Here is an 18,451-nt window from a genome sequence, read left to right as displayed (position 1 = left end):
AATGTCTAAATTAGCTTGTAGCTGATTTAGACCAGTTGTGATGGATTGGCAGGGCTCTGTGTCGGCAAAAAAAGGTCCAGTCCAATTGGCAAAAGAGGTATTGTAGCCCAAGAATTCGCTGGTAGACCTCTTCGGCTAGCCGGCAGATGGGCCTAGCTCGAGGCTAGCTCAAGGCTAACTGGTGCTTGCTTCGGGACAGAGGTGTTAGCCAGTAGTAGCCACTCGGTTGCAGCTAGCTAGCTGTGATGATACGGTGTAATTGTCCAAAGCTTGCGTCAGGAATCCGGTGATGTGGTAGAGAAAAAGCAGTCCTATATGCTCTGGGTTGATATCGCGCTTGCAGACTGGCAGGTATTGGCCCGAGCTGAAGCTGGCTGTGTCCGAGTTAAGGGTGAAGACCGCAGCAGTGGCTAACTGACTACTAGCTAGTAGCTAGTTATCTGGCTAGCTTCTGATTGGGGTTACGGTTCTAAAGTATAAAAAATAGCAGGTCCGTACCACATTGGGTGAGGCGGAATGTAGGAATGTATATTCAGTTCCTAGATGGAAAGTGAAATTAAAATATATACGAAATGTATACGAAAAATACGAGGACTATTTACACGGGACAAGACAAGACAAACACACGTCCGACTGCTACGCCATCTTGGATTACTAGGAGCAAGCAACGACATTACATTTTTGTTCAGAACTCACTCAGCCTGGTAAGTTTGACGGTAGACTGCGGCTGATCCCTTGCTTCACGAAAGCAGCCGGTGTCTACCGTCACAAATTTACCAGGCCGAGTGAGTTCTGAACACCTGTCACTCGAGCTTTCGATGTCAGGTTCATACTCACTGATGCGGCCGGTGTCACTCAGCTGGTGTTTTGTATCATATTTGTACAACAGCTGATGAAACTATGAAAAAATGTTATCAGTGTAACTTCCTGATTGTCTTATGTAGATTGTATTTTCAATCAGCAACTTTCTAAATCAGCAGGTTTTGCATTGGTGGAGTTGTGGCTTGCTTGGTGACATCCCCAGGTGGTCTAAGTTAATAGACCAATAACAAAGAGTTTGAGATCTCTCTGCCAATAACAGCTAATTTTGAGGCTACATTTCCCTCCCATTAGTGGATTGATTCATGTTTAACCATGTTTTAAGGCTATATAGTGTTTGTTTACATTTTGTTTACCCACATTGAAGTAAAACATGCTTATATGAGAGGCCTCCCGGGTGGCGCAGTGGTCTAGGGCACTGCATCGCAGCGCTAGCTGCGCCACCAGAGTCTCTGGGTTCGCGACCAGGCTCTGTCGCAGCCGGCCGCGACCGGGAGGTCCGTGGGGCGACGCGTCGTCCGGGTTAGGCCACACCTGTGGCGGGCCGGGCGCAGTGCGCGCTAACTGAGGGGGCCAGGTGCACGGTGTTTCCTCCGACACATTGGTGCGGCTGGCTTCCGGGTTGGAGGCGCGCTGTGTTAAGAAGCAGTGCGGCTTGTGCTTCGGAGGACGCATGGCTTTCGACCTCCGTCTCTCCCGAGCCCGTACGGGAGTTGTAGCGATGAGACAAGATAGTAATTACTAGCGATTGGATACCATGAAAATCGGGGAGAAAAGCGGGTACATTTTTTTTTTTTTATAAATAAAATAAAAACATGTTTATATGTTGAGTTGAACTAAGCTCATTAGGCATTTATAAGTTATATTCTTCAAGAATCAATGGGTATATATCATTAAATTGCAGGTCCAAAAATGGATTTTGCAACTGCCGATTGCCACTTTAAAATGCAGGAAATGAGGGGGGTGGTTGACGGTTGGCTACATACCTTGGCACAGAGATTCCTGCTTTTATCCATGTTCTTGTAGCGGGTTTCTTATGTACCACAGGAGAACCAAGAAATGAAGAGCGACACCACGGCTGTCTTTTAGGCTTTTATGTTGATCTGCAATAGTATTGTGAAAAGACAGGAACACATCAGTCTCCAATGCACCATCTGACAAGTTGTTCTACACAGGAGCATGAAGAAAGGCAAAACACATATCCTGTCTCACATCCCCAAAACATTGCTAGGTGCTTTCAGTGTTGACAGTACCAAAATACAACAACTCGTGTACAAAAACACTGCAACATAAACAAGTTACAACGTGAAATCGCCTATATTCCATTCAGACCGTATAGGACAAAACTACATCTCCCAATATGCAACGCCAGCACCAGTCGGCAGCTTAGCTAACCGTCTGCATCACAGAAGGGCATGCTAGCTAGCAACAGTAGCACTTTTAGCACTCTGTAAACTACATTAATAACAACAATAAAACTCTGAAAGTGACATGTTTCAATAGCCTCACACTCCTTTATAACAATATCTACAGCATTAACCTTGGGATGTTTTATTTATTTCACGTTATGGACTTCTACAAAGGAGTAATCTACAACACATACCTTACTCTCTCAGTGTTTTCTCAGACTGAGGAGAGCGGGAGCTACGGGTAGTTCCAGGGTGTTAGTAGGTGACACAAGCACCCGGATGAAATAAAATACATTTAATGAAATAAAACCCGAAGATGTTAACATCATTCAGCTACTGTAGCTGCCTACCTAACATCAACAGGCAGCACCAGTAGCGCACCAATTAAAAATAGACACCAAAAGTAAAGTTCCTGGCGATCATAGCGATCTGACTCTCCCCCTCTGTCTGAACTTGGAATATTCCTGTTCGCGGGCTTTGGCCACTGACCCTCAACCTGGTTGTTCTGTTCTGCGTTGTGTACTATTCTAATAATTTGAAGTTTGATGGAATAACCATTTTAACTCTACTACATTCTAACGAGAACAATTTTAAAATAGACATGTCATTAATAAATGTATAGTGTTGATAAAACGTTTACTTGAGACAGGAGAACAAGTGGAGACATAGGACGAGGTGGATAATTTTATAATAAGGCCGTTTTATTCAAGTGTAAAGATATCAGGCAAAAACGTGCACGGCCCCTTTCTGTCAGATTCTTATGAAATCGTCGGAGAAGAGACCGCTCTACACAGTACATACAGATTATATAGACAACTAGCAAAGTAGGTTGATCTTGAAGTCTGGCCTTCCGATTGGTCGATCTGGGTCGTGGGTAATCCTGTTCGGCCTGATGTCGACGTTTCCATTGGCCCTTCCCACAGTTCATTGTCTTATAGTCTCATCCTTGAGCATAATGCATATGCATCTGTTTTAACAGAGTCCTATTCATGGGGGAGGGTTGAGTATGTGGGTCTGTGGTTACTTAACAAGGTACAAAAGTGGGGGTATAGTGGGGGATGGGTGGATGTTGTGCCAAGTTATAGCTTATGTTGAGAAGTGGTTAAAACAAGTTACCAGTATCTTATACAATTTCTTACAATAGTATGACAGATTACCTATGGCAGCAACAACTGTCTCTCCCAATCAAACCTTCCCTTCTAGCACAGCACTGTCTCTGCCAGTCCTGCGGCAAACAAAACATATTTTCACAAAATAAAGAAATGTATTTGGACCATCCGGATATCCATATTTGAATAGTGAAATATTCCAAATGCCTATCCCTAGCTGCCATTTCAAAATACAATCACCGCTAAACAAAATGTCTCACGTTGTGACTTGCGCAAATAACTCGTCCTGCCACAGGAAAGCTAACGTTGCCGAACTAGGACCACATTTGCAATACAATGTAGCTAGCTACCAGTAGCTAGTTTAACATTACTCCTATGGAATTTAACATTATGCACAACACAAAATTCTTTCATATGAGAACATCTAAAACATCATAGCAAAGATAAGCAATGCAATAATAATCAATTCCGGAATGTATTCATGTCTACTCCAGCAACCTTTAGCAGCTAGCTGGCTAATTAACCTATCAGTATAGCCAGGAAAAATGCTGCTAGCTAGCTAACATAATGCTTCACCATAGCTAATACTTTTCCATGCATCGACGAAATGTAGCCCGCTACAACTACATTGGCCGAGTTATTGTTGAATAATAACGAAGCTAGGTAAATTCATTTAAAATAATATCGCTAGTAACTTCAAAATACTTACAGCTGAAATACACTGCTGTTTTCTTTGTGAGCATGGTAAGCTGGAGAACGCCAAAGCCGCATCCACATGTAGAGTTGTGGGGGATGGGACAAGTTCCCCAAATAGACCCTGGCTTTGGATCAGGTTTGAATTCCCCCCGCTAGTAGTCCTTGTTGGGTTTGGGGAGGGGAAGCTGATCCTAGATCTGTATCTAGGGGAAACTTCGCCCCAGCACATGCAAAGAGAGATGGGGGGAAGGGGAGGAGAGAGAGCGTAGTTCTCAGGATTGACAGATCATGTACAAAATCTACCAGTAAGAAATGAGTTTCAGAATATAATATATTACCTTTAGCAGTTCTAATGTCTTCATTTGCTCCATTTCATTCCTCTTGTTGATTGATTGCTGATATCTAGTTTCACAGAAAAGATGATGTTGATGAAGAGCATCCATCCCGTTTGTAATACATTCATAGACATATAGTTCATACTGGTGGTCCTACCCATCACCCACTTCACTCCATTAACCCTAAACTTGCTGCTCACATGGTGGTTTGTCTAAATGTATTTGACTTTAGGTTAGGTAAGGTTAAGAAGGTAAAGATTGTGTTTGGCTGTGTCGGGAGCACTAGTGGCAATGCTGCCTCACCCAGATCACACATTGCCCTATATAAGTATATATTGTAGCAAGCTTAACCCAACACTTACCACCTTCTGATCTCTTGGGGTAATGGATAAGGTGTTGGCTTGCTAGTCACTGGACTGGGGTTCGAGTCCCAGTTGGAGCTACCCCCAAATTTGTTACATTGGTATCAGAAGTGGGATAGTGCCTGTGAAGCCATCAAAGATGTGTGTACACGTGAGAGACTTGCTATAAAGAAGTGTGGGGGCATGCTCTCCCCAAGGAAGGAGGTAATGTAGCAACCTTAATCCAACACCGAGCGACCTCATCGAAGGGTTTGGACATCTTGGCGTAGCACTTAAGGTGTTGGCTTGACAGTTGATGGACCCAGGTTCAAAACCTGTATGGGTCGACCGCCTGAATTCACTAAAATATATTTGTTTGCCTACGGGCAGGGAGACCTGGGTTTGAGACAAAAGGGGCATTACACCATTGCTGTTTGCAAAAAAAAACACCACATTGGTGGTAGTGGAATTGTGCTTTGGGAGAGGTGTGCATATTTCATGGGCAGGATCTGTACCCGGGCCTCCCATGGGAAAAACCAGTGTCTTGAGCATTAGACCAAGATGTAATGCCCTCTTGAGCTGAGGGTGACACTGGTATTAAACTTACAGGCAGGACTACCTCATTACCAGATCATGAGACACGCACATGGGATAGTGTAAAGGGAACTTTGCCTAGGATGCCCATGGCAGGTCGCAGTTGTAAATGAGAACTTGTTGTCTACCTGGTTAAATAAAGGTGAAATAAAAAAATTAAAAAGTGTTAGAATGTGGAAGATAGAGAATTAGTCCAGTAACTGAAAGGTCACTGGTTTGAGTCCTGAGTCAGGCAACAAAACGTGGGATTTGATCTGAACTGGCAGATCTGTGACCAAACCCTTCAGAAAAACAAATTCCCTTTGTTCCCCGTAACATGGACTTATAAAGTTGTACTGGCGCCAGAAAGGATGGCTGACGTTTTATTGGCTCTTAACCAACCATGCTATTTTGTTAGTTTTTTCGCATTGTTTGAAACTTATTCTGTACATAATGTTGCTGCTACCGTCTCTTATGACCGAAAAGAGCTTCTGGACATCAGAACAGCGATTACCCACCTTGAATTGGACAAAGAATTTTTCTTTAATGGGTCAGACGAGAGGGATTTACTCCAGACACCTGAACAGGCCCTCATCCTTGTCATTCGTAGGAAAAAAAGATGTAGATTTCGCAGAAGGAGATCGGAGTGCCTTGTGAGGATCAGGCGACGAGTGCCTAATCTGCCTTTGCCATCCGTACTGTTAGCCAACGTACAATAGCTGGAAAATAAATGGGACGAACTAAAAGCACATATATCCTACCAACGGGACCTTAAAAACTGTAATATCTTATGCTTCACAGAGTCGTGGTTGAACGACGTCATTAATAACCTACAGCTGGCGGGTTATACACTATCGGCAGGATATAACAGCAGCTGGTGCACGATATCCAAGGAAGTCTCAAGGTTTTGCTCGCCTGAGCTAGAGTATCTCATGATAAGCTGCAGACCACACTATCTACCTAGACATTTTTCATCTATATTTTTCATAGCTGTCTACACACCACCACAGACCGATGCTGGCACTAAGACCGCACTCAATGAGCTGTATACCGCCATAAGCAAACAGGAAAACGCTCATCCAGACGCGGCGCTCCTAGTGGCCGGGGACAATAATGGAGGGAAACTTAAATTAGTTTGACCTAATTTCAACCAGCATGTTAAATGTGCAACCAGAGGGGGGGGAAAACTAACTCTAGACCACCTTTACTCCACACACAGAGATGCGTACAAAGCTCTCCCTCGCCCTCCATTTGGCAAATCTGACCATAATTCTATCCTCCTGATTCCTGCTTACAAGAACAAATTAAAGCAGGAAGCATCAGTGACTCAGTCTATAAAAAAAGTGGTCAGATGAAGAAGATGCTAAACTACAGAACTGTTTTGCTTGCACAGACTGGAATATGTTCCTGGGTTTCTTCCGATGGCATTGAGGAGTACACCACATCAATCACTGGCTTCATCAATACGTGGATCAATGACGTCGTCCCCACAGTGACTATACGTATATACCCAACCAGAAGCCATGGATTACAGGCAACATCCGCACAGAGCTAAAGGGTAGAGCTTCCGCTTTCAAGGAGCGGGACTCTAACACGGAAGCTTATAAGAAATCCCGCTATGCCCTCCGAAGAACCATCAAACAGGCAAAGTGTCAATACAGGACTAAGATCGAATCATACTACACCGGCTCCGACGCTCGTCGGATGTGGCAGGGCTTGCAAACTATTACAGACTACAAAGGGAAGCACAGCCGAGAGCTGCCCAGTGACACGAGCCTACCAGACGAGCTAAATAACTTCTATGCTCGCTTCAAGGCAAGTAACACTGAAACATGCATGAGAGCATCAGCTGTTCCGGATGACTGTGTGATCATGCTCTCCGCAGCCAATGTAAGACCTTCAAACAGGTCAACATTCATAAGGCCGCAGGGCCAGATAGATTACCAGGCCGTGTACTCCGGGCATGCTCTGACCAACTGGCAATCGTCTTCACTGACATTTTCAACCTCTCCCTGTCGGAGTCTGTAATACCAACATGTTTCAAGCAGACCACCATAGTCCCTGTGCCCAAGAACACTAAGGTAACCTGCCTAAATTACTACCGACCCGTAGCACTCACATCTGTAGCCATGAAGTGCTTTGAAATGGTGGCCATGGCTCACATCAACACCATTCTCCCAGAAACCCTAGACCCACTTCAATTTGCATACCGCCCCAACACATCCACAGATGATGCAATCTCTATTGCACTCCACACTGCCCTTTCACACATGGACAATAGAAGCACCTATGTGAGAATGCTATTCATTGACTACATCTCAGCGTTTAACACCATGGTGCCCTCAAAGCTCATCACTAAGCTAAGGACCCTGGGACTAAACACCTCCCTCTGCAACTGGATCCTGGACCTCCTGATGTGCCGCCCCCAGGTGGTAAGGGCAGGTAACAACACATCCGCCACGCTGATCCTCAACACGGGGGCACCTCTAGGGTGCATGCTCAGTCCCCTCCTCTACTCCCTGTTCACTCAAGACTGCACGGCCAGGCACGACTCCAACACCATCATTAAGTTTGCCGATGACAACAGTGGTAGGCCTGATCACCGACAACGACGAGAAAGCCTATAAGGAGGTCAGAGTCCTGACAATGTGGTGCAAGGACAACAACCTCTTCCTCAGTGTGATCAAGACAAAGGAGAAGATTGTGGACTACAGGAAAAGGAGGACTGAGCACCCCCCCATTCTTATTGACGGGGCTGTAGTGGAGCAGGTTGAGAGCTTCAAGTTCCTTGGTGTCCACATCACCAAACTATAATGGTCCAAACACACCAAGACAGCCGTGAAGAGGGCACGACAAAGCCTATTCCCCCACAAGAGACTGAAAAGATTTAGCATGGGTCCTCAGATCCTCAAAAAATTCTACAGCTTCACCATCGAGAGCATCCTGACTGGTTGAATCACTGCCTGGTATGGCAACTGCTCGGACTTTGACTGCAAGGCACTACAGAGGGTAGTGAGTATGTCCCAGTACATCACCGGGGCCATGCTTCCTGCCATCCAGGACCACTATACCAGGTGGTGTCAGAATAAGGCCCTAAAAATTGTCAAAGACTCAAGCCACCCTAGTCATAGAATGTTCTCTCTGCTACCGCACGGCAAGCGGTACCGGTGCACCAAGTCTAGGTCCAAAATAATACTTTTTTACTTGACACTTATTTTTCTTAAACTGCATTGTTGGTTAAAGGCTTGTAAATAAGCATTTCACTGTAAGGTCTACTACACCTGTTGTATTCGGCATGTGACAAATAAAATCAGATTTGAGATGACCTTTGCTGATGAAACAACTTTGTTGAAGTCTGGTTTGATGGTAATCACTCCATTTCCATCTGCTCATGAGCCATGATCTCTGTGTGGTATTGTCTCTCCAGTGGAGTCTGGCATACTGACTCACTCTGGAACAAAACCATTTCATATTGCTCGTGTGCACACACACACACACACACACACACACACACACACACACACACACACACACACACACACACACACACACACACACACACACACACACACACACATACACACAAACAACTTACTATGCAACATCAAACTATCCTAAACAGTGAAGTCTTATTTGTTATAAGGACACTGGTAGAGGACCTACCTGACTGAACAGCTTCTCCTGCCTGCCTACCACTAACTCCTCACCATCTCCAGCTGAAAACAAAACCAAGATGTTCTGGTTCATATCTAGCCACCACAAAAATAACATCTACTCAACTAAGAAGCATCTAACATCTTTCTGTTTCAAAACATCTAACATCATCTTGCTGTTTCAAAACAGTGTTAATACCTGATTGAGCCTGTGAGTTGAGGGTGTCCAGCTCAATGCCTCCCCTCTCCTGTTGAGTCAAAACCTGCTGCTGAAGGTGTTGAGAGAGGGCTGCTGTGAAGGTGACTCTCTGAATACGGATCCTGTAAACACTATTGTAAATATAAACAAATGCCATGTTTTCATGGCAAACTCAGGGACCAGGTCAAGCAATATACTGGGTGTTTATCATCATCTGCTTTGAGAGCTAACATTAGCTAAAGACAGTGTCTTGCTTGTATGGCAATGCAAGGAATAAAAGCCACACAAAGGCCAACTGCAACTTACTTAATTGTAAGGTTTTTGACAGCATCCCGGGAACGATAGGCAGCCTCTCCGGTGTCAGGTGCTCCAGCCGTCTGCCATGTTGTAACGTTAGGAACTTTATTGATGGCTAGCTAACTAGCTAGGTTAGCAACATACACACACGCGCGCTATGTATACAGCAGCAGGCATTTAGCCAATTTTGTAGCTAGTACTTTTCACAAGCGTCTGCTCGTTGCATGGTAACAACAGTCTGCCTGCCTGGTTGGGTTTCTGGCGGGCAATCCAACTATTTATTGGTTCACTACCGCCACCTACCGTGGGATACATTCCAGAGCAGCTGAATAAACCCCCCCACTGATAACAGGTAAGATAATATCAGTACAATAATATTCCCTCGCTGTAAAAAGTTTAAGAACCCCTGGTGTAATTAATTAAGACAAAAATCTGTCTGACACAAATAATTGCAATTTAAAAAGCTTTATTGGAAATGCACGTTTCAAACAGCACAATTGAAGAACAGATAAGTGTAGCTACATCAGATACATGCTATTTTAGTTTAAATGTGATACAGTCCTCCAGTCCCAGTTCATTTGCACTCTTTTGACATGCTTCAGACCAGATGCATGCTCCACTTCAGTGTACAATGGTTCTGAATTTGCATATCAATGTGTTTGAAGCTTTTACGTTCTGCATCTCTCATCTGAAGTCATATCCTCCAGGGTCTAAACAGGTGTAGATTTCCATCTCTGTGTGGGAGACCAGATATTGCAAGGAGACCAGTAAGGGGCCCTCTTCTCTTCCCTTTGGCCATAGGAGACCTAAGACCCCAATACAAATGACACTGCCCTAAGGTTGGTGCTGTCCTTTAAATGAGACCGTGGAGACAGAGGTCTTATCTCTCTGTGGTTACTAAAGATGTCATGGCACTTATGGCATGAGTAGAGGTGTTGACCCTGCTTCTCCTGGCTATATTTCCAAGCCTAAACATGTAAATCCAACTCATTATCATAGGCTGTATGGGGATCAATATCATTTTATTTTTGTTAATAATGCTGCATGTCTCAAAATATAAGAATGAGACCAATATATGTATTTTGCTAATCATAGTTCCTGTCTCTGAAATTACATTTGTGTGTCTTGTAGGAGTAACCAATACTCAAAATCTGTCTGTGTGTGTGTGTGTGTGTGTGTGTGTGTGTGTGTGTGTGTGTGTGTGTGTGTGTGTGTGTGGTAGAAGTAATAGTTGGCCATTATTTCTTTGAACATCTCAGTTTGGGCAGCAGCCACTGAAGAAACCTGTCAATCAAAAACCACAGGAGAATAAATAGTATTATAAACTGGGTTGTTCGAACCTTGAATGCTGATTGGCTGAAAGACGTGGTATATTTTAGCAAAAAGGCATGAGGGGGTGTGGTATATGGCCAATATACCACAGCTAAGGGCTGTTCTTAAGCACAACACAACACGGAGTGCCTGGATACAGCCCTTAGCCGTGGTATATTGGCCATATACCACAAACCCCAAAGGTTTCTTATTTCTATTATGAACTGGTTAACAACGTAATTAGAGCAGTAAAATTAAATGCTTTGTCATACCTGTGGTACACGGTCTGATATACCACGGCTGTCAGCCAATCAGCATTCAGGGCTCGAACCACCCAGTTTATAACAGACCGTATACCACGAGTATGACAAAACATTTATTTTTACTGCTCTTATTACGTTGGTAAGCAGTTAATAATAGCAATAAGGCACCTCGGGGGTTTGTGGTATATGGCCAATATACCACGGCTAAGGGCTGTATCCAGGCACTCCGTGTTGTGCGTAAGAACAGCCCTTAGCCGTGATATATTGGCCATATACCACACCTCCTCGTGCCTTATTGCTTAAGTTTGCACTTACACATCAGATAGCTGCTCTTTCTCCGCTACCTCATTCTATTTCTCTAATTCTCTAGTCTAGTATTCCCTGGTCATGTTCCACTTCTCCCTCCTCTATTTCCTCACCTCTTCCTCAGACTCTTCTTTTCCTTTTTCTTGTCCTCCTCCTTACTTTCTCCAACATTTCCCATCTGTTGCATCTTACTGGCCTCTTGTTTCACTACTTTTTTGGCCTTGCCCTTCTTTTTCTTATTGACCTTCCCTTCCTGAATATTTTGGACAAGGAGATAAAGTAATGTAAGCTTATGGGTTTTCTCTTCTCTTGAGCTATACTATACTATAGAAGGACTTATGCTATGCTATAGAAGGACTTATGGCCAATATTCCCTTCTTGTATTTCCCCTCACCTGTGGGGCCACTCCAGCCATTTCCTGGAGCAGCTTCCTGCCGGTCTCGCTCAGGTTGGTGATGGGAGCCAGGCGAGGGCTGTGGCGGTATGGGAAGTTCTCAGTTCGGGGCAGAGCGATAATGACAGGGTTGAGAGGAGTCAGAGGCCTTGGGACATTTACTGGATAGGGAGAGCCTACAGCAGAGGGCAGGGCCCGTAGGGCTTCAGCCAGGGTCCGTTGTGCTGAGGTCACAAGAGGAGAGAGGCCATTCTTGACAGATACAGGACCTGAGACCTTCCCTGGACTCTGTAGGACCAGAAAGTAAAGTAACATATAGGAAAGTGCTATCTTCAACACAATCTGTAGAAATACTTTCTAACTACTCTATACACATTGCAGATACATGACTACACTCAATAAGTAATTGTCTGCATCATTTCCAATCCCCCATGTATATATATTTAAAAAAATCATATGCAGAACTTACCAGGAAGTCTGACTCATCGAAGGAGTGGAGAGACATATCATCATCCTCGTCCATATCCCTCACGTCAAGCTTTGTCACCTTTCCATTCTCAACTTTCAGCGGTGGTGTCCTCCTTTCATGATCCTCATCATCACACTGTGTATCAGAGTCAACTAGTCAAAGACCATCCTCCTCACAGTGATGTCACTCAACAAAGACATGGACGGTAAGGTACAACTCTTACCTCCGATTCACAGTCAGTGAAGGAGTAGATCGAAAAGTCATCCGAACTGGAGGATGAGATCACGTCATCATTTTTTCTCTCTATCAGCCGAGTCACCCTTCCAGACTGAGTAGACAGAGAAAGGCATGTACTCATGGCAGCCATAGAATACACTGGCATTGACCCTCAAGGAAATGTAGAATATGTAGGCAATCCAACATGGTTGTACAAGTAGTGAGCAATACATGGGTAACTGAAAATGCAATAAATGCAACTCCCATAACATTAGGGATGGGGCTAAAGACCTTCCATAGTATAGGATTCTTTAGCATCTCAAATGGATGATTGTCAATTCAACCAAGCCAACCAAAATGGCCATATGAATCAACAGATTGATCTATCTGTTGTGTCTCTATGGGAACAGCAGAGATGTCTGACCTGGCTGAGAGGCTCTGGATTGACGCTCCATCCATCCCCAGATGTTTGGTCCCGCCCATAGCTCACAATGATTGGCTGTTAACAGTAAAGAATGAATTCAACACTGCTTTGCTCATTTTGGCCTTGAATTGTGTATCAATAAATGATATAAGTACTGTTATGTGGTTGAATTTGAATGTGACTTACAGGCCTTTTGTGGATCTGAGGGGTCTGCACTGAAGTAGACTGTCAAGACAGCATTCAATGAGGTTAGATAGGGATATCTGCATTTGCTTTAATTCTGATAACTGCAGTTTGTACATGCAGAATGCATAACTAATGAGTATGTGTTTTCGTTTCAGGTCAGATATGACTTACAGGCTTTGGCCTTCTGTGCACCTTGCCGGTTGGCCACAACACGGAATCAGGGGTGATCACCCTCACTGGTTTCAACTGTCAACACAACACTCAATTTAAAATGTGATAATATAACAAAAACAGGACAAAACAAACAAATACTTGATATTTACCACATAAGGGCGGCGTCTTAAAGCTCTTTTTATTCTCTCATCATTACGATCCATCTTTCTTTCTGAGGGAAACATTTCCATCAATTAATTGACACAAAACACATCCTGACTCACACACAAGTTGGCATCCCAAATGGCACCCTATTCCCTATATATGTATATTTATGTAGGGAACGAGGTGCCCCAAAAGACCAAAGATTACCTGCAACAAGCTGAGTGTAGAAAACTATTGTACAGATGAAATCAATCTGAACAGTTTATGTAGTGAATGAATGCATGGTTACGTCATTTTAGGTCACAGCTTTATGACTGCGCATAATACGTCACAAGAAAACGGCCTGTTTGGAGCCAGACTGGTGGTATCATCTTCTCACTGGTTGTAGCTCAATAACGAACGTGATGTGCTTAACCAGTTATACTTTTGATACCAGTTAGTATTGAACGCCCTCACCTTCTTCCTGAAACTGATCTCAAGCAGAGGTCGACCCTCGCTTTTAATTCGCACCTTTTCCGTGTACCCCAGAGAATGAAAATGGTTCTTGAAAAATCCACAACATTTTCGACAGCGTTGGCCATCTACCAATCTGGAGGAGATCAATGCACACTCGCGCTGGTAACGCTAGCTACTGGAGTTCGTGTAATTTATTTAAATTTGCCTTGCTAACTGCAAACAAAAATAACGTTCTAAAACCAAGAAAACTATTTGTAATATACCTCCTCGCTCTCCTGTAATTTGAAAAAACGAATTTGAATTGAATAATATAAAAAAATGCTCAACCATCATTCTTCACTTTTAATCTATATCCAACGTCACTAAATTTCTCACCACATAGAACCCCCATAATGCTCTGTGGCACAACCCAAATACAACACACTAGGGCTGCATTCCCAAACACTTAAAATACACACCTTCTCCCCTCAACCCTCAAATAAAGTGGACACTTCTGATTTAAAAAAACAACAACAGTTTTTCACCTTAATTTAACCAGGTAAGCTAGTTGAGAACAAGTTCTCATTTAAAACTGTGAACTGGCCAAGATAAAGCAAAGCAGTGCAACACAAACAACAACACAGAGTTACACATGGATTAAAAAATAAATAATGTTTTACCTTTATTTAACCAGGTAGGCAAGTTGAAAACAAGTTCTCATTTACAATTGCGACCTGGCCAAGATAAAGCAAAGCAGTGCAACACAAACAACAACACAGAGTTACGCATGGAGTAAAACAAACATACAGTCAATAATACAGTAGAAAAATAAGTCTATATACAATACAATGTGAGCAAATGAGGTGAGATAAGGGAGGTAAAGGCAAAAAAAAGGCCATGGTGGCAAAGTAAATACAATATAGCAAGTAAAACACTGGAATGGTAGATTTGCAGTGGAAGAATGTGCAAAGTAGCGATAGAAATAATGGGGTGCAAAGGAGCTAAATAAATAAATAAATACAGTAGGGGGAGAGGTAGTTGTTTGGGCTAAATTATAGATGGGCTATGTACAGGTGCAGTAATCTGTGAGCTGCTCTGACAGCTGGTGCTTAAAGCTAGTGAGGGAGATAAGTGTTTCCAGTTTCAGAGATTTTTGTAGTTCGTTCCAGTCATTGGCAGCAGAGAACTGGAAGGAGAGGCGGCCAAAGGAAGAATTGGTTTTGGGGGTGACCAGAGAGATATACCTGCTGGAGCGCATGCTACAGGTGGGTGCTGCTATGGTGACCAGCGAGCTGAGATAAGACTTTACCTAGCAGGATCTTGTAGATGACCTGGAGCCAGTGGGTTTGGTGACGAGTATGAAGCGAGGGCCAGTCAACGAGAGCGTACAGGTCGCAGTTGTGGGTAGTATATGGGGCTTTGGTGACAAAACGGATGGCACTGTGATAGACTGCATCCAATTTATTGAGTAGGGTATTGGAGGCTATTTTGTAAATGACATCGCCGAAGTCGAGGATCGGTAGGATGGTCAATTTTACAAGGGTATGTTTGGCAGCATGAGTGAAGGATGCTTTTTTGCGAAATAGTATTCTAATTCTAGATTTAACTTTGAATAAACAGGCGTACAGTCAATAACACAATAGAAAAAAAAGAAAGTGTATATACAGTGTGTGCAAATGGCGTGAGGAGGTAAGGCAATAAATAGGCCATAGTAGCGAAGTAATTACAATTTAGCAAATTAACACTGATGTCAAGCCCTGACCATAGTTTGCTTTGTATGTTTCTATGTTTTGTTTGGTCAGGGTGTTATCTGAGTGGGCATTCTATGTCTATTTCTATGTGTTTGGCCTGATATGGTTCTCAATCAGAGGCAGGTGTTAGTCGTTGTCTCTGATTGGGAACCATATGTAGGTAGCCTGTTTTGTATTGTGGGTTGTGGGTGATTGTTCCTGTTTCTGTGTCTTTTTTTATGTCACCATACGGGACTGTTGCGTTTTTGTTGGTTTGTCCGTTTATTGTTTTGTAAGGTTATTCAGTGTTATTCGTTAATAAAAGTAACGATGTATTCATATCACGCTGCGCATTGGTCCTACGATCCTTCTTACTACTCATCCTCAGATGAGGAGGACGACGAACGTGACAACTGAAGTGATAGATTAGCAGATTGTGATGTGCAAGTAGAGATACTGGTGTGCAAAAGAGCAGAAAAGTGATGACGTATCATGACGTCTGATGAGTAGACACTTATAGGGCAAGGGGCGAGGGAAGAATTATTTAATTTTAAATGGACTGCCCAGAAATGTGTCACTTGTTCATCGCACGGTTGTGTTTTCAGTCATCATGGATGTGTTGTGTGTGCCTTATATGCACTACAGTCAATTATGATTGCATTTCATATCTTGGCTAGAAGACAACACCTTCGCAGACATCGAATGTTAGCCATCCTACTATATCAGGTAAATCGAAAATTACAATGTATACGTGTGATGTCAGGGAAAGTTATATGCTTTCGTGTTGTTGACTATCATAAAATGTGAAGACTGTATATTATCAAATCAATTCTCCATGTGTAATTTAATTACGCAATTAAACTAATCATGTAACTTTAACGAGGAAGTTGGGGCACCAAGGAAAAATGTTGTTTATAGAGTATCAAAACAGTCTCTTATTAATTAATTGTATTACCTCTTCAGTGTCATTACTGAATGTTGCAAACCCTTGGATATCTGCACCAACCCTAGCATAGAATCATGAATCAGCAAAATATAAATTGGCTTAATTATTTATTTACCAACTAACTTAATCAATCAGAGAATTACATAAAACACACTCACAATTAGTTCATACATGGGTTACTTAACATGTTGTTGTCTCTCTCTGTTGTCTCCGGTTTATATGCTGGAGGGAGTCGACAGAAAAGTCTCTGGTTGTGTCCCTAGTGGATACGTCACATAGAATAGATGTTTCGGCGGTTGTCGTTATTCTTTGTCCTAGGCTACATACATTTCCAGCTGCAGACTGAAAAGGCCTCGTATAAGGTCTGCTCCTTCTGTGGCAATGTTTTAGAGTTTAACCATTTCTAGCTGTGTAGCCAACGCTACACGCTGTATGGTCTTAGAAATTCAACCATTTGCAACCTTAGCTTACACCGTGGTTTGCGTGGTCTGGTGTGAATTGCGTCACGGGGGATTTTATACTTGGGTAGAAAAGGGGCTGTCTCATCATGTTTGTGCTCAACTGGACGTGGCTACTGACTGTGCATAAGTTACCATAAAACAACCAATTCTGATTTAGAAGACTAAATCTCATTGTTAGCTTTTCAAAAGTATTTTTATACTTATTCATTCATCTTATACAACAGTCAGATGTAAAACTGACAGCTGGGAAATGTACACTTTAAGAGATACAGTTATGTGTGTTTCCTGTCCTTCATGAGATCACCAAATGAAACACACTCGACATGACTGTCCCTTAAGTGTCCACGGACCATTCCCATATTCTCAAAAAGATAAATATTGTTTAATTCTCCCATTTTGGGGATTAGGAGTTTTTTTAATTTACATTTGTTTCTACTTAAACTTGTATGTTGAATTCTCCATATTAATGTTGGTTTTAAGTTTTGGCTGACTTTGCTTAGCGGATCACCATCGCAAATTGAATTATGGGGCTAATTGTACACTCGCAAACTCGAAAGTACTATTGTAAGTGAAACTAGGCAAAAACAGAGGTGATTATGAAATTAAATATTTCGTCAGGACATGTATCATGCTGTGAATATCCCCAGAAGATGTTTTATCTTGTATATTAACTCATTTCAAATGTAAGGCATTGAAAGCATTCTATATTGGAAGTCTATAAATGTACAGTCGTGGCCAAAAGTTTTGAGAATGACACAAATATTAATTTCCACAAAGTTTGCTGCTTCGGTGTCTTTAGATATTTTTGTCAGATGTTACTATGGAATACTGAAGTATAATTCAAGCATTTAACAAGCATTTCATAAGTGTCAAAGGCTTTTTTTGACAATTACATGAAGTTGATGCAGAGTCAATATTTTCAGTGTTGACCCTTCTTTTTCAAGACCTCTGCAATCTGCCAGGGCATGCTGTCAATTAACTTCTGGGCCACATCCTGACTGATGGCAGCCCATTCTTGCATAATCAATGCTTGGAGTTTGTCAGAAATTGTGGGTTTTTGTTTGTCCACCCGCCTCTTGAGGATTGACCACAAGTTCTCAATGGGATTAAGGTCTGGGGAGTTTCCTGGCCATGGACCCAAAATATTGATGTTTTGTTCCCCGAGCCAATTAGTCATCACTTTTGCCTCATGGCAAGGTGCTCCATCATGCTGGAAAAGGCATTGTTCGTCACCAAACTGTTCCTGGGTGGTTGGGAGAAGTTGCTCTCGGAGGATGTGTTGGTACCATTCTTTATTCATGGCTGTGTTCTTAGGCAAAATTGTGAGTGAGCCCACTAGCTTGGCTGAGAAGCAACCCCACATGAATAGTCTCAGGATGCTTTACTGTTGGCATGACACAGGACTGATGGTAGCGCTCACCTTGTCTTCTCCGGACAAGCTTTTTTCCGGATGCCCCAAACAATCTGGAAGAGGATTCATCAGAGAAAATGACTTTACCCCCGTCCTCAGCAGTCCAATCCCTGTACCTTTTGCAGAATATCAGTCTGTCCCTGATGTTTT

General features: G+C 42.9%; 1 protein-coding gene across 2 annotated transcripts; it reads right to left on the bottom strand.

Annotated features, from left to right (window-relative positions):
* Positions 1-9,880: 9,880 nt before the first annotated feature.
* Positions 9,881-14,511, bottom strand: LOC139543496 (uncharacterized). Of its 2 annotated transcripts, XM_071349608.1 has the most exons (9): positions 13,324-14,506; positions 13,172-13,246; positions 13,001-13,039; positions 12,815-12,889; positions 12,398-12,502; positions 12,175-12,309; positions 11,901-11,993; positions 11,706-11,791; positions 9,881-10,715 (listed from the first exon to the last, which is right to left on the bottom strand). In XM_071349608.1, exons 1-8 carry the CDS (start codon positions 13,402-13,404, stop codon positions 11,756-11,758), a joined length of 639 nt encoding a protein of 212 aa, XP_071205709.1. In that variant the 5' UTR covers positions 13,405-14,506; the 3' UTR covers positions 9,881-10,715; positions 11,706-11,755. The 2 variants fall into 2 exon arrangements, with proteins under 2 accessions (XP_071205709.1, XP_071205707.1); XM_071349606.1 differs by having other exon boundaries at positions 11,706-11,993; positions 13,324-14,511.
* Positions 14,512-18,451: the final 3,940 nt, after the last annotated feature.

This window comes from Salvelinus alpinus, chromosome 18 (genome assembly GCF_045679555.1).
Source record: "Salvelinus alpinus chromosome 18, SLU_Salpinus.1, whole genome shotgun sequence".
Lineage (NCBI taxonomy): Eukaryota > Metazoa > Chordata > Actinopteri > Salmoniformes > Salmonidae > Salvelinus > Salvelinus alpinus.
This window is presented reverse-complemented; position numbering and strand designations above follow the sequence as displayed.